Genomic DNA, 17,931 nt, shown 5'->3' on the forward strand with positions numbered 1-17,931 from the left:
GTAATCTTAAATTTCGAAGTAGAAAAAATGAGGTTTGTGCTGTTATTATTAATTAAAACTTCGATTCGAGGTTTCACTCGTCGAGGACGATTTGGGACGAAAAAAAAGATCGTAATAATCACTGGCTCGCTAACTGAGAATGAGATTGTCGTTTTGCTTTTGATGCTTTTCTGACACTTTATTGTTGGTATTACGAAAATACATGCATTTATAAATACTACGGATTATAAGGTATTTTTTAGGATCGTATTTGTGTAAGCGGCCGGCACGACACTTCGTGCCGACATAAAATTTTGAGATTGATGTATGCAGCGAGAGAGAGAAAGAGAGAGAAAGAGAGAGAGAGAGAGAGAGAGAGAGAGAATCGATAGTTTATAGTATTGGCGACAATATCAATCATCAGATCTCAGTACTGATCCTCGGTGGACAAACTATTCATTTATAGTATACTTTGTTCTTTCCAATGCTTGGCCTTCGATGCAGCGAGGTGAATATTTTCCACTCTTTCAAAAGGATGTCGAATCCCTTTGATTACGAAGGAAGAAATGCATGACGTTTATAAGTTCAAAATATTTTAAAGCGATACGATACAAAAGAAGAGAGATAACGCATTATCTTTATTGTCATTCAGTCTTGTTTCCTTTACGGTCTATCGGTATTTGAACTACGCTACTTGTTACACTGGAATTCGAATTGTCGCATCATATTTCTGCACATCTTGGTCGTATTACTATACATTGTATAATTACATAACGAAGGGAGAATTTGTTTGCACCGTCCATTTATGAGATCTGATTCCTTTGATAAAATGCACCGATCGCTGTTTATTAGCTAATACAATATGTCAAACTATCCTATGATAACGACTCGGGAACTACCTCATCGCCTTCGTGGCGAGTTTAGGAAAAATATATATTCTTCGGAGAGAGAAACGCTTTCGCGGGATTTCTAATCGGGACTAATGTAGAAAACGGTCGTCGACGTCTCGAAACAAGTCGCTCATAGATCCTTGCATTTCGGAGCCGCAGAAATTCTCGAGAACGTTGTTCGACAGTCACGGCAGTATATGGCACACGTGCCACGAAAAAATCGTAACGACGACTAAGGCAATTTGACAATTCCTCCCCGATCTGGATCGCCGTAGGTCGTCTAAGTGTTCGGCGACGTGACTTTAAAGTGTTGCTCCGCCTGATGTGCGTGTAGGATGAAAGCTTTGAAGGCGGCAAACGGGCACAGGGGACACTTGAACTGCGGTGGCTCGCACTTGTGTTTCAGATAGTTGCTCCACATCTTATAGAACTTGCTACACATAGTGCAGGTGTAGCCGAGCACCTGATCGCCCATGTACATCTTCCGGTAAGCTGGAAACAGAGGGACCAAGTTAGTTAGTTGAGCGGCAGACCGACTACGCTGTTCAAGCCTCGCGAAAAAAAGATTCAACAAAAACAGCGGTATCAGGATAGAAACGATGAAAGCACTCGCGGGTGTGTCTAGGGCAACGATCAGTCCGACTTATGAGATGCAATCATTTCACGTTTGTAAATACTGGCAAATCTGGCTTCGGATAGAAGATACAATAAAGGAAAAACAATTCGAAACGTTCATCATATGGGCAAAAGTAGAAACGATGTGTCTGTATCGAGGAATAATTTGCCTGTTCGAATTTGCAAAAAGCATGAAACGTTTGAATTGAGTTTAAATAAAACGTGAAATTAATCAAATTTATAATCAATTACGAAATCTCATAAATCAAACTAAGGATTCTGATTGTCTCAGATAAATATTTCTTGCCACAAGAAGATCGGAAATTTACTCTTTCCGAAAGCTTGATGCGTCCCTTAGAATTTACTTAAAAGCCATCCTAAAAATCAACAAAAGCTCGGAAAACTTTACAAATAATTCACACAAGGACAACTACTCTATAAGTTTTAGAAGGAGTCTGATTCGGGATCAGAAGGATTAGAAATCAATTTACCAAGCCGGCCAAACATGTTTCTATTAAAGCACTCTCATTGCTGAAATAATATATACAAACATTAATTCGCTTTTTGATATTCTAAAATTACGAATTGCCACAAAACTTAGCGTCTAAATATATTAAAATCTAAAAATTAAACTGGAAAAAAGAACGTTGCTTATCCATTAACTTAAGTAATGTTTCCTAGCTTGTATTACATTATAATTTCTCATATTCTTTTTCTTCATTAAAAAGATCTATAGTTATATTCCAGTAAACAAAATAAATCTCAAAGGATAAAGACTTTTTTCAGACTTTCCTGAAAAGTCTGAAAGATCAGTTTTCGTTGATTTGATGGGCAAGTAGAAATTGTGCTTCTTATACCTAAAGGTATATTCTCTTCAGTATTTTATACGCAAATCAGTCTTGCATTATGCTATAAATAAACCTGTATAATGAAGAAAAAGATATTTTGATATGGAGCAAGACGTAATTTGTTATTCTGTATATATGATTATTAAAATGCACTTGTCAAATTATATTCATTTAATGAGTTATAGTACAAAACTTAAAAATACACAATAAACGCGTGTATAGATAGGTATATTGTATATATAGATTCAAGTTTAATAATATATTGTCTACAATTAATTTTGTCCTAAATCTACACGAACATTATATATTTTACTATGAATAAAAATCTAAACTGAGATTAATTCGTCGTTCAAAATAACGAGTACGTTTTAATAGATATTTTTTTTCAAAATTGTTTGTTTAATATAATTTGCGAATACGCAGACTCTTCCCAAGAAATAACTGAAAAATGAAAACAACAAATAGTTGACTATCATAATGTCAAAGTCTATATCCCACTTTGTTTTTCTTCAGTTTCTTTTTGCAACTTCTCAACAATTATTTTCCATTGTCTAGATTTTATATTATGACACCTTTGTTCACCGTTGTGGAAATATGTACCTGAGGGATTAAAAGTTTTCCATAAAATTGTTAATTATTGGTACATATTTTGTAATACATATATATATTACGAATACACATATATCTTAACGTATAGATGTTCGAAGTATCACTAAAAACCATAAAAACGAAAAACAGCAAAATAATGGACATTGCATGTCGTACCTGCTAGAAAAAGAGTACATTCAGTTTATTTTACGTTTAGTATTACATTATATATAATATAGTCATACGTATACACATAGTTATATAATACAGTTATAATTTATAAATCATATAAGAATATAAATGCGATAAAGTTTCGATGAAATAATACGACAAATTTTAAAGAATAAATATTGTTTGTTTGTACATTTTTTCAGGAAATAATAATAATATACTTTTCAGAAAATTACAATCAATATCCATAACATACCTATAAATATTCTAACATATATATAAAACATTTTCTCCAAAAACCTATAATTTCATAAATATTTCGCAGTTCTTCATGACAAAAACGCTTACTTTTTCTTTATCGCAATAGAATGCGACAGTACTAGAGACTACCAACTTGAGAATAATGTAATAATATATTGACTGCTAATTATTATATCTGAAAAATGTATTTGCACGCAGGTTACAAGTTTTTTCACCGATTAGATAGCAATTTTTTTATCATTCTATAATTCCCCCTTATCGTTCCAAAAGTAGGAAAATTATAGCGGCATTCAGTAATTGAAGAAATAGGGGCAATATCAAGCCACAGACAGAACGTAAACAAATTTTTATTTTGCGATTATTTATATAATCCCATATATGGCCTCTCAAAAACTTCCGTTTAGCCTTTAACGCGCGAGGAGATAAATTTAAAAGTCGCACGAAGGATACTTGCGCGACGTAAAATTTATTTTCATACCTCCGCTTGTTTAGACAGTAAAGTACAATCTTATTTAAAAAAAAATAATTATTTCATCACAAGAAGAACATTGAAAGCCGGCTCGATAGTGTTACTTGGTCTAACTAAGGAAGCGATTGTAAAGGATGCCGTGATCCTTCTTCCTCTTGTGTATGTCAATTCGCCATTTGTGGGGGCTTCTGTACGAGCACATGTCACAGCTGTACCTCGGCTTCGCATTCACTCGCACGCACTCGAACTTCCGGTGCCTCCAGAGAGACCTTTGCACCTTGTAACCCTTGCCGCAATCCGCGCATATGTAAGTCCTCTCGCGCGTTCTGTAGACGGCACGCTGCTGATGTTGCGCATCGCCGATGTCGTACCCGTGCACGTTTTTGTACCACAACGCTGAAACACCAATGTCAGATCGGTTAATAAGAGCAATTGGCGACATCAGGCACACTCCAAGTTTGAATATATACAATTTTGAAAGGATCTCATAAACGATATCGATATTTCGATACCAATAACCAGTCGCCAGTATATCGAGCGAAATAATTTGTCAATATTGCGGATACGAAATTGCCGAGACGGAAATCGTCAGGAGTGCGAAAGCTAATTGTAATCGGACTTTACAAAGCGTTGCGCGATGCCTCTTCCTGTACCTATCGGCGCACCACTTGTACGGGCGAACCCCACAGCTAAACCTCAGCCTTAACTCTCACACATTCGAACTTCCGATGTCTCAAGAGCTTTATCCTCAATGTGTAGCCATTGCCGCAGTTAGTGCACACGAAAATCTGCTTGCGTACTATCCCAGCATCTTCTTGTAGCGCCCCGTCTCTGCCGGTATTGGACATACCAATTTTCTCGTGAAGAGAGGAGTATGTGTGTCATGACAAGGCTGAAACAATAACGTCAATAATTGGTTAGTGGGAGCAATCTGCTAGCACATAACTATAATCTGTTAACACCAATTGTAATTAATTTATTAAAATTTTAGCAAAAATATTGCATATGTGTACATACTCTTAAATTAAAGTAATAATAATTAAAATAATTACGTAATAATATTTAAAAAATCTAATTTAATTCTTATAATTGTAATAAAAATTTTCGGGATTATCAAAATTTCATTTAAATCTCAAAAATTAGATTTGTAATAAACATATTATGCGAAATATAGGACAAAAAAATAAAAGCACTTATAAAAAAATATGTACATAAAATATAAAATACATTTTTTCTAAATATATTGAATAAGAAACACGAACTGTTCTTGCAAGCAATTTTAATATCTATTTCTAAGATATTAAAATGTATATGTTAATTTCATTCAATAACGTGCGTAAGATATCTTTAAGTACATTGACTTCATCCGTATAATGACATTTGAATACTAACGAAGGATTAAATATACCACAAATATCTCATATAAAATCACTCTATTTTCTATTACATTTACATTTCTGGTGAATATTATAAGTTATTTGAAATTAAATAGGAGAATTAAATATAATTTCATGTAAATTAGATATGATTTTTAATGTATGAGTTTACATTGCGGCTTCTAAACCTGTATCCAAGATATTTTCTATGCTCGGACAACAAAGTGAAATAGAAGCTACAAAGTATGTCAGTCAATACATTAAATATGCGCGTACCGCATTGCAGAGATAAAAATAAAAAATTTGGTAGAAAGAAAATAATTGGCGCATGTTTATAATTGTAAATTTGTATTTATCGTAAATCTAACGCAATTATGCATCGATAAAGACATGTCAATGAAAACAAGCTCAACGCGCAATTGTTGGGATTTTTTATTTTGAAAAGGTATCGAAAAAACGTATGTTCACAGGGTTAATAATCACTCCTAAAACTTTCAATCTCCTGTATTTGCCATATTTCGGTAAAAATGGAATACAGAATTATAGTTAACATTGAAAATGTACAATTTTGTTGAAAAGCAGCGTAATGCAATAGTTAGAATAATTTGAATCCGATTGAGCAAAAATACAAAATCGAAAAATGTCTAATAGCATTAATCGAGCTTACAAAATATCCAAACATTATTTCTACATAATTTCGTACGTTTTTCTTTCGGATCTAAATTGATAGGATCTGGATTGGATTTAAGGCTTGTTTTTATGACAATCGTTTATCGCAATTGCAATATTTAGAATTATATGTTATCAATTTAAAATGTATAAGCGCATACCAATATATATGTACTAGAGCTGTTACTTTTGACAATTTCGAAGATTCGAAGCTTCAAAGATAGCTTCGAACCTTCGAAGTTTAAGGTGTCTTCGAAACTTCGAAGCTTCAAAAAATATATTTGCAACATAAGCGATATAATTGCAACATTAGAAATTTTATTCGGATTTTGTCACATAATTTTATAAATGTAAGGTATACCTATTTCGGTACCATTACTATTATATTAAATTAATAATTGTATAATTTTGATTCTTCGAAGCTTCGAAGGTTGAAGTATCGAAGTTTCGAAGATTCGAAGCTTCGAAAGTTCGAATATCGGAGCCGTCAAAGCAAATCACCAGCCCTAATATGTACGTATATACATTGTAAAATTTTCTTTCTCTGAACTGCAAAGGTATCATCTGTCGTCTGTAAAAATCGGACAAATAATCTATGTTAAAATAGTTACATAAGGTTACTCGTGCACAAAGAATTGTAGACGCTTATCTCGACGAATAATCTCAATTTCAGACTGACGCTAAAGCATCACCTCATCGCATACGCACATGTTCGTTCACACGCTCTACAATTGTTTAATTGTCATTAGATTGAGTTACAATGACATGTGCGGTAGATGAATTACAATAATATATAATATATTATATTAAATATATAACTCTTATATATTTATATAATATAACTAAGTATTGTAGAAGTTTGTTCAGTTTGTTAAGCTTGACAAACGATCATGAGAAAAATAATCTTTATCCTAATCTTTTGCCATTATTATCTATGTTCTTGGCTTATCGCATAGTCCCATGTGTTACAGCAATGAAAATTGCAATAGTTAATAAATTAATACTCGAATTTACGCAAAAAAAAAGATAACATCACCGTTAAGATTATCTTCTCTGTTAGGATTGGTTTGTTTATTGGTCCAACATTTTTAAATATGACAAGAAAGAGCGTATCTATTATTATTATTATATAATAGATACGTGTGATACCGCGTCACATTAACATTACATCCAAGTTTTAAAATACAGAAAAATCTCGTCGAGAAATCATGATCTGTTCTTCCTTTATTCATTCGTAGACTGAAAATAAGCGCTGATGTACCATAACGCATTATCAATTATTTATTATACATAGAAAGCGATCTATTGTAAGGATCAAACAAAAATCCAGGAAGGAAGGTATCGTAGTCTATTTCAGAGACACGTCCGTGTGATGGAAGGTCCTCATGTGCCTGCTAATGCAGTAGGAGTAATTGCTGCGGAAGTTGCAGAGATCGCATCGGAACTTGAGGGAAGTTCCGGTGTTGTGAACGTTTCTCACGTGTCTCTCCATGTTCGCCTTGTACACGGTCTTGTAAGGGCAGGAGGTGCAGGAGAACGTGGTGTTACGCGGATTCATTTTGCAATTGAATTGTATGTGCCTCTTTAACAGACTCTTCGGCGCGAAGATTTTCTTGCAATGCGGGCATATGTATCGCTTGTATACGTGATCGTAGGTATTCCAACCGCTGCCGCCTGAAACAGACGAAGGAAGCTACGATGTAGCTATGTTCGCCTCATGGGGACAATCGCAAACGATCGTTCACATTTTAAAGAGAACCTACGATCGTCTGATCGCCATGAACTGTCAGATAGCATGTAACTGATCGATGCGACCAAACGTTACACAAGCCAATTGATTAGACTATTTTTGTAATTATCAAGAATTTAAACAGCCTATTTCACGAGATAAAACTGAAGAAATGATTAAAACATGTACAATGTAATATCGCCGTTGTGTCATGAACACAAACGTATATCAAGCTTAGAATCTTATTCCATTTAACATTCTTCCTTCTTGTAGGCCACAATATATGAGATCTAAAATTTGATATGGATTAACGTCAAAGTAAAAATTTAAATACGCACGAAATCCCTGAAAATTGTTAAATTTAATCAAATAATCGATCTTATCGTAATGTTTAATTGTCACAGCGATATTAATCCGTATGTACATATTAAAAGAACTCGATGGTTGCATTAGTAAAGCGTGAACGGATACTAAGGTAGCCAAATTAAAAAAAAAATCGAAATTAAATGAGGGAGGATTCGAAAAAAGTTTCTATAACTCACCAAAAATCGCTCATTTTTCATTTTTTATAATACTGCATAATAAATCTTTATAATATATTTGCAGTCTGTCACAAAATTAACGTTTAGTAGACTGGACCAGGGTTGTGCTGTAAATTTCAAGATTACATATCTACATGGATTGTTTACGTATTGTTTATGTTATGTTTGCGCAAACCTTATTCATGTAGACACTGTAACCACTGTAAATTATTATAAATTGAATGATTGATTGATTAATTTCTTTAAACGACATTTTTGCAAACAATCCTACAAAAATAAACAATTGTTTTAGACTAGGTTAAGTTAGGTGCATTTTAGTCATAATTTATTTATTAACTTACAATAATTCACATATATATAATACATAATACTAATATAGAAATATTATTATTTACGCTGACCTGTAAACGACAAAAAACAGTCTTACAATTAGTCCATGCATAATATAATATGCTTAGCGTTTATTTTCTTTGTGTTCACAGGTATAAAATATATATATTTTTTTAATTTTTAGGGTTACACTAATTAGAACTACCATGATCAAAATCTAATTAGAATAATCCTAAAAACTGTGTCCAAACTAAATGATAGATAATAATAAAAATGAAATTGCAAACATAAATTTCCAATATTTCTCACGAAATATATGAACGTTCGATTACTTCTATAGATTCATAGAATACTCATTGTTTACATGACATATTACACAGTTTACATTTGTAGATGTATAATATTATATTTTATGCGTAAACGCTCAACCCTAGACTGGACTTCAGATATTCGCCTACAATACAAAGTCTAATACACGTTTTGGTTGAGGGAATGTCATACATCGATTACAAAACACCGGCAGATGTGTCCATTCACATCGCGCGCGAAAGTTTTCATTCAAACGTGCTTCAAGGTTGACGTGGATCATCTGTAGGAGATCGGGATGCGTTTCTCATTATTACCCTACTCCAATTTCGTGCCGTGCACGTGCCGTATATGCCTGACCAGAACATCCTTGCGATTGGTCTTGTATCCGCAGAGACTGCAGAAAAACTTGGGCCGCGTGCCGCACACGGTGCTCAGGTGACGCTGGAGACTCGCCTTCCACGCGTAGCCCTTTCCACATTTTGGGCATACGTTAGGCTTGCCCTGCACGTACTCCCCGAGGTCCTCAAATTGCTGCGCGAGCGGATCGAATCCTACAAATCAGACGTAAGAATATTAGAATGGTCAGAGGCCACTTTCGAGAGGAGAATTTATATCGTTCTCCGATGAAAGTCGGTGAACTGTGTGGTAAAAACAACAAGATGTAACGACGATATTACATTGTACACGAATTGAATGCGCTGCATATTCATTATGAAATATCTGAAATGAAAGAAAAATAGAATTTTTACTTCACCTTCGTTGTTTCCTAAATGCAGCCGAAATCAATTTAAATTCGAGGTACTTAGGAAATGGAAATTGGAGGTATCTTTATTAATACAATTTATTGATGAATAGTATCGATGATGAAGGTAATTGAGATTAATCATGAAAATCTCTCGCTAGAAAATGCGTATCAATTTATTGTATTTTAATTAATTAATTAACACCATATCTGATTTCATCATGTATCATAACGAAGACAATGAATTCAACACCCATTAGAAAGAAATGTTAATCTGCAAATTTTGAATGCATCTTTATAAAAGAATAATATATTCTACGTCGCTTATTGACTAACTTTAGGAATACGCAAAATAACTCGTGTATAGGTATAGAGGTAAAATGGTTTAAAAAACCAATAACATGGTTTTGCACAAACATATCGCAGGGCGCATATAAGAATAATATGGCATATAATAAATATAACAAGTAACATTTTAGATAAGTATATAAATAACAATAACTCGCGCGAAATAATTGTTATAACTGCAATAAAAGTCATGTTTGAACCATTAATAAACATAATTGACAAAGAAATGCTGATATTTAATTGCACTTTTATGAATCGCAACTATATTAATACAATTTCATTGTACAAATAAATCGCAACAATTATAATTGCAATACGATTGTAATTGCATAAAATAAATCAATTTCTCTCGCGGTACGGGCTAAATATTTACAAATTTATTATTTATAACGCAATAATTCAACATAACGCATAAACTTAATAAATCAACATAGTTCAGGTTGTATTTATTAAAATTTAGTAATAATTCAATAGCAGCAGAATTAACTGAACGTCCCTTATAATCTTCCTCGGAAAATTAAAAAAAAAAGGGGAAAAAAGGTTCTTACCAAATCAAAATTCGCTCTTTGTTTTTCTAAAATACCAAAATTATTCGCAAAATATTCGAATGTTAATCTCTCAACAAAATTAATTATCGGAAATATGTTCCAACACGCTGTAGCGCCCTTTTGTCATATTACAATCGTAACTGTGTCTTCAACGCGTCTCCTCGATTGAGGCGGGTCCTACGTGCTCGCGAACAATGTGATACTTCAACAGGGTGGGTATCCTGGCTCTGTGGGGGCAGTACGGGCAGGGGTAGAGCGGTTCCATCTGGCAGAAGAAGTTCATGTGCTTTCGCAGGCTGCGCCAGTCGCTGTACCGTTTCGTGCACTTGAGACACCGCAGCTCGTCCTTGCAACGTCTCCAAATGTCACGCGGCAATCCGTCGCAGAAGAATCGCAGCTTGGCTGAAACACGATCAGAGTCTCATGTAAGCACAATGACGAACGTTCGCGGAATCAGAAAGGATATGATCGGATTATAATTGTCCTGCATCTGCTGTATCATCGGACTGAACTTGACGGTCCTGCCAAATCAGGAACATCGGACTCATTACCCCGTTCATTCATATTCGCTATATAACGAGAGGACTGGCCAAACACAGTTACTAAGAACAGTGTACCTTATACATACCAAACACCTGTGTTTCAAGAACTTTAAAGATAGAGGAAAAGAATATGAATAGGAAAGAGATGTCCATTTGGAGAAGCCAATTCAAGCTTGTAATTCTCAAAATTGCTCTTCTTTACTCCAATTTTGTCTCCGATGCGTTTTCAAGACGCGTTTCATATCTCGAAACGCGACTCTGTGAAATACTCGGTACATAGCCAGACAACGACGCAAATGGATCGACGAGCGCACGACGGAATCTTCGAATTCAAGTGCTTCAAGGAGAGAGAAGAGGAAATTGCGGAAATCGGAGAGAGACGTGTCGCCTTTTCTCCCGTGACCACGGGAGAAGTAGCATTCGAGAGATTACACAACCGAACGGATTTCCCTTGTCTCTGCTTACGATCGTCCGACGAACTTGAGAAACGCGTATGAGAAACGAGTTATACTCCGAGGAACGTGGAGAGGCCGAAGACATTTCCCTGAAGTGTCGCAGCTCACGGAACGTCGCGTAGCAATTGTGCCCTGTCGCATTCGCGAGATAGCCGGAGACACATAATGAAACAGCGGGGCGTGTGTAAACCGTATGATTTTATTATGCATAAGTAACATTTTACAGAACAACAAAATTTCGTCATAAGTTGTACTCCCTTTGTATCGCAAGATATACATATATTCGTGTAACATATATATATAACGTATTGATCAATGCAAACGAACGTTCCGCAAATTCAGATTTATATGCAGATGCGACGATTGTCTTAGGAATGTTTCTCTATTTATCTCCTCTTTCCTTCGCTTATTTCTTATCGTTTTAATATCTAAACATGTCGATAAGACTAAAATTCGGTAAAATTGCATAAAAAATTGCACCCCACCAATTTTATCGTTACTTAAATATGTTGTAGGGGAGGTCTTTCTGAATAATTCTACGTAAGAAAAAGGTGGGGGATGGCATTGGTTCAGAAGAAATAGCAAATTAAAGTTGATATTAAAGTTTATGCTTTAAAAAATGCTGTAATAATATGTTATACACATGTAGGCGGGGGAGAGGCGGAAATTCCTTTTCTTAGAACTAATGTGACTTTATAATACCTAATAAGAATATTAAAATTGTGAAACTTTAATTTGCTATTTCTTCTGAACCAATGCCGTCCCCCACTTTTTTCTTGCGTAGAATTACTCAGAAAAATCTCCCCTACAACATATTTAAGTAGCGATAAAATCGACGAGGTGTAATTTATGCAATTTTACCTAAAATTCTATCAAATTTTACTTTACATTAAAGAAATTAAAAAAAATCAACAATTTTTTCGAATAATAATCTTCACAGCCGAAACGCACAAATGTGGCCAATAATTTCCGATTCGTCGCAGACGCACGAAAATTGGATTTAGCAGTCTCAAATGAGGTAAACACGCGTTTACCTGTTTTTGGTAATTTCACTCGACACATTGTACACCGTTCGAGACCGCTTATATCGAGTTTAATTCCTATCGCAACGCTCGTATGTCACTGAAAAACTTTCTTAAGTGCACCATTGTGTATTATCTTAGCCTAAATCCCTTCCGTAGTGCCAGTGTAGTAAATAAATGAAGAAAAAAAACTGTTCCGTGAGTAATTAGCACAGCGTTAAAGTACCGAGATACTCGAGTTAGAGACGTAAGAAGAAACTGTTCGTCCTATTTTTACGCAAAACATATGGCAGCATGTGCGATGAGGAAGTTACTAGTCGTCGCTACGGATTGAGATTCACGCTTCGCATTTCAAAGTTTACTCAAAGCGTATTCTGCACCAAACGCATAAAAACGGGAAAGCGGATAAAACGTAACGTCAAACATCTATTGCTACATACTGACAGATACTGACAAACACGCGATATCCTCGCCCTAACAACACTCTGAAAAATCAATAACAAAGCATACTTGTGCGCTATGCTGCAGTATATTATCGATATGCGCATTACAAACAACTATAAGACACTTTTCCAGAGAAGGGCGCGTAAAATCATTCCCGGATACCGGCACTGTTCCCTTCATTCTTTTCTGGCGGGTCGCCAATTGCTTGAATCTTATCAACTCTTTCCGGAGTACCATTACAGCGTAACGCTCAAAGATAGTCGCGAACAGTCTTAAACATTACTTTACGTAAACGTAACGTACATAATTTGTTAACTTAACATTGAGACTCATGATTGAGTCAAAGAGTTCAGATTTCTTTGATAAAATTCGGTGATTCAAAGATTTTCATCGTTTATAAACACTCGCGCGAGTCCCATTATTGAACTGCTTTCCGAGTTTATTGAATGTATAAAAACTGAATAATCATATGTCATTTACATTTTAGTGCGAATTATAAGTATATAACATTGTCAGTAACCAACAATTGTTATATGCACATGACAATTTGGTATTTTAAGAAATACTCTTTATTTAAGTTGAAAATAAGTAGATATTAATTGTTAAACACGAATATTTCTGTTAAAACGGAAAACATTATCATATAACTTTAACTACGCAGTGTTGCGTAAAATATCAAACAATATAGAATTCGAAAAAAGTAAATTAAATAAAATTTAGAAGATAATCAATAACAGTATAAATTTTTTTTATTTTTTTAATTATTGTGTGTGGTTACCCAATTTTCACTTTTTTAATTTAAATATTTGACTTAAAAATAATAATTTTAACATACTATACCACTGCGGTCGAGAATTTCGTAATCGATATTAACAACATATTTGGCTTACCTTATCACATCCATTTTTAAAGTAACCTTCCCGTGTCATGGTGCACTTCTCCACCATTTGTACTAACGGAAGAAATGCATCGTAACGATAGAAGATTATATAATTTTGACTTTATATTTTATTTCTGATTTCAATATATGAAAATAATTTCTAAATTAAGATTATCTATCTATCAAAAATTGACACCTAATTTATGCTAAGCAAAAGATGTGCAAAATGCACATTAAAGATGCATGATATTATAAAACCCATACCATTGGGCATGATTATTAACAATAATCATGCTAAACAGAATAAAAAGCTAATATAGATAACGTGTGTACTTTGCGTTAGAAATTGAGCAGCAATGCGCGTGTTCTCCATAAAGAGAATCCTAACCAAATCATTTTTTGGGTCGAACAAAAACGACTGTTGTTTCAAATCATTTTTTGATTAAGGAAAACATTTTCAAATGACTCGCACCTTCCTTTTTTTTTTTAACATTTTTGAAATAATGTCTGAACTCTTGTTTCTAACAAAAAAGATATTCTTAAAAATTTGAAAGCGAATCTTATCGTCTTTCCTTATAAACTAACACGCTCGAGATCGTCCGAACGCAATAATTTGAGAAAATCCTCTTATTGACATGGGACGCTTATTAGAATAAAACTTTCTTCACGAAGAATTCTTCGTATTCTAAAACTATCCAGAGATATCACCTTCTTCAACCGCAAAAAATTCAATTCCTAATCGTTTTTAAAGCTTATTTTGTTCTTTTTTTCCTCAAGGAACTATATTGCTTATTCTGAAGTAGCACTTTTTTCACCCGATCTCTTTCACCTAATATATTTTTTTAACGATGATTGAGTTCTCACTTTTATTTCCCTCGAGAATTGTTTTTTTTATAGAAAAAAGACTTTCCAAAGCGACAGTAACCACTGATGCTTATGCTTGTGTCTTTGATTACACCTCGACGTCTTACACTCTCTCGGTCGACATGCGGATTTCTTGGCAAGAATAAACGTAGCAGCGCCACACCACCTTTTCGCGCAATCGCGCTTCGCAGGGATTGTTGTTTATTCCGAAGCAGATGTTGTTGATCTACTTGGATAAGAACCGAGTTCAACATAGACGTTTATATCTTTCTGGTGCTTTTTCTTCAGATGCCTGCTCAGGCTGCATTTTTGGGTGAACAGTCTCTTGCAGAAGACGCAGCGAAACTGGGGATTCACATGGCATTCGAATCTGTAATGACGCGATAGGCTTCCCTGAGATTCGTACGTCCTGTTGCAGTCCTTACACTTCCACTTGCCGTTGGTGTTGCGAGGCTTGCCACAGACGGTCTTGAGATGGCGATCCAGAGTGTATTTGTGGGACAGACCTTTGCCGCAACCGGGGCACATGTACCCTTTTCTGGTAGGCGGACTCCAGTTGCACGAATTTTGCGTTATAGACATATCCGTAGAGGATATCGGTAGTTGCAGCGGATGGTTGGTGTTGATGTTAACCGGGTGTGAATGATTAGCTTGGTGATCAACATGATTGACCGTGAGATCAACCGGGGCCATGGGTGACACCGAATACTTCAGAAGATCTGGGACTTCCGAGTTGGACTTACCTGAAAATCAAAGTGGCGATATTAAGGAAGATCGTGATGGGATCAGGTCAGAGAAGGCAAAAAAAATTAAAGCTTTATTATGCCTTGGAAGGAAATCTTTGAAGACGGACAGTGGGACGAATACAGAAGGGGATTCGAAAGACTCAGAAAATCGCGGATTTTGACAAAAGATTAATAAAGCGGCTGTTAGTTTGTTGCGATAAATAAATCTGAGTATAGTACATTGAGTCTCGAGTGGCGAGAAACTTATCAAATCAATAATAGAAAAGGAGATCAAAAATCAAAAAGATTGACGAATGAGAAATACGTGTATTAGAAACGCGTGTGAATAGTTTTCAAAAAGGGAACGATCGACGCGCGGATTATCGAAGAATGATTTGATAGAAATTAAATAACAGAGGTTTAACGCACGGATTAAAACAATACGCGCGACTTCGCGACTTTAATCATAGACGGAATGGCGGGAGAGAACAGAGGGAGTGATATATGGAGGGGTAAAAACCAGAGTGGTGTAAGACCAAATTTTTTTAAATATTTTCTCGTGTGCATAGATGCAATTTATATATTGTAGAGATTGCATCTATCCACACGAGAAAATATTTTTAAAAATTTGACTTACACTACTCTGTTGGTTTTTATCCCTCCATATATTCTATAATAATTATTGAATACATACGTACATGTTATAGTAATATGAAGTTCCCGGCATAGGACGGCGCCGAGAAGAAAATTAGGAACGGCATGTAGGCCGCGATAATAATAAAGATTTTAAATGCATAAAAAAATATTGCACAAGTTTCAACAAGAACTATTTACAGATTTCGAGAATTATCGATGGTGAACATGGCGTTAAGGAGACCCACTTCCGATGATTTTGAATTTGAAATAAAGTTAGCGAAATGAGAACAGTATATGTGTGAGCGGGAGGGCTGCGCCCCCCTGCAACCCTCCTGCACACACTGCTTAATCCTTCATTCGCACACGCGCCCCCCCTCCGCCCCTCATGCCCTCACACGCCCCCGCCCCCACCTCACCTTCCCACCTTCAATCACTCATATGTATCTGTATTAGTATGGCAGAGTTTTCATTCAAAAAACTATATGATTTCGATGAGCGTATTGATAGTTTCTTTGAAATTATGAGTTTAATGTATCCATTGCATAATGTGAGTAATGAATGAAAATAACCACAAAAATATCCTAAGGGAAGATGATAAACATTATGTATGTGTGTGCCCTGCTTTAACGAAAATCACAATTTCTATAAAGCAGGGCATACACACGTGTGTGTGCCCTGCTTTAACGAAAATCACAACTTCTATAAAGCAGGGCATACACACGTGTGTGTGTGCCTGCTTTAACAAAAATATTCTGTGTCGGAAATATATGAAGAATTTCAAACAAACAGGGACTGCCGCACTTACCACGCGAAACGAGGGGCCACATGGGTTCGTGGCGCGCTTTACAAGCTCGTTTAGGTAGAGGTGGTATTGAACAAGATAAGTTAGTCGATCATCTGTGTGAATATTTGTGGCAATATACAATAAACGAGCTTGTAAAGAACGCCACGAACCTATGTGACAACTCGTCTCGCGTGAAAAGTGTATGTGTCAACTATTTCGACGTATATATTAATCATTTATGTCTTCCAATATTCAAAATAGCTGCTATATTTTTCAACCTTTTTTTAAAATCACTTGCATGTTACTCGGGAGGGTGTCCTTGACAATATATGTCAAATTCAAGGTCATCGGAAGTGGGTCCCCTTAACGCCATGTTTACCTTATCGATAACAAATATTAAAAAAAGATTGTTACAAAAGATCATAAAGGTCGTTAAAAAATTAATCTTCAATGGAAGACATCCGGGCACTCGCATCGAGCGAAGATTCTTGGGAAGAGGCAACAAACGACCATGGCGTCTCGTTGACTGATTTATTGTTACGTTTACTATTATAGATAATATGTATGCTATATTTGTGGATCTAGGCACGAAGTGTTATCGGCATTTACTTTATTAACGATCTGTAAGAGTCGGATCATGTATAAGATGTACTATTATAATCGTGTTTTTCGTGCGGCGATCTTCGAGTGTGCGTATGTAGGATTGCTGCGTGGTTTGGGGTGTACATCTGTTACAAGTTTTACTTAATCTTCTAAGTGGCGCTAAAAATCTTCGACCGTAGGCTACGAATAACAATCTTCGAGAAGACACGGAAAGTCATACAGTCATTAAACAAGCGTGCCCCACTTGAGTCACTCTTCACAGAGATGCCGTCGCAAGACTTCCGCTCCCGAGATGACGAATCTAGCCGGGACAGCCGCGCGTTCCAAGAGCGGATACAATCTTCGATTACGCGAGACAGCGAGCTCTTCACTTGACGACCTTCCGAGTGCATTGCTTCTGTGGCGGCTGATAAAAGTTGTGGCTCTGCATCAGGTGACGGCGCAGACTGACGTTCTGCGTGAAACTGCGCCCGCACAGCTCGCACCTGAAGTTCCTGCGGCCACCGCACTCGTACCTCAAATGTTTCGACAGGCTGGGCTTGACCTTGTAACCCCGGCCACA

General features: G+C 35.7%; 1 protein-coding gene and 1 pseudogene across 1 annotated transcript in view; both read right to left on the reverse strand.

Annotated features, from left to right (window-relative positions):
- Window positions 1-318: 318 nt before the first annotated feature.
- The window catches only part of LOC139812891 (uncharacterized), a 168,280-nt gene continuing 150,667 nt past the window's right edge, over window positions 319-17,931 (reverse strand). Inside the window, exon 7 of the mRNA XM_071778055.1 lies at window positions 319-1,361. Coding sequence (XP_071634156.1) covers window positions 1,150-1,361 — 212 coding nt within the window. The 3' untranslated portion in view covers window positions 319-1,149. The remainder of the gene's footprint in view (window positions 1,362-17,931) is intronic.
- Window positions 11,593-16,343, reverse strand: LOC139813784 (uncharacterized; annotated as a pseudogene).

This window comes from Temnothorax longispinosus, chromosome 5 (assembly GCF_030848805.1).
Source record: "Temnothorax longispinosus isolate EJ_2023e chromosome 5, Tlon_JGU_v1, whole genome shotgun sequence".
Taxonomy (NCBI): Eukaryota; Metazoa; Arthropoda; class Insecta; order Hymenoptera; family Formicidae; genus Temnothorax; species Temnothorax longispinosus.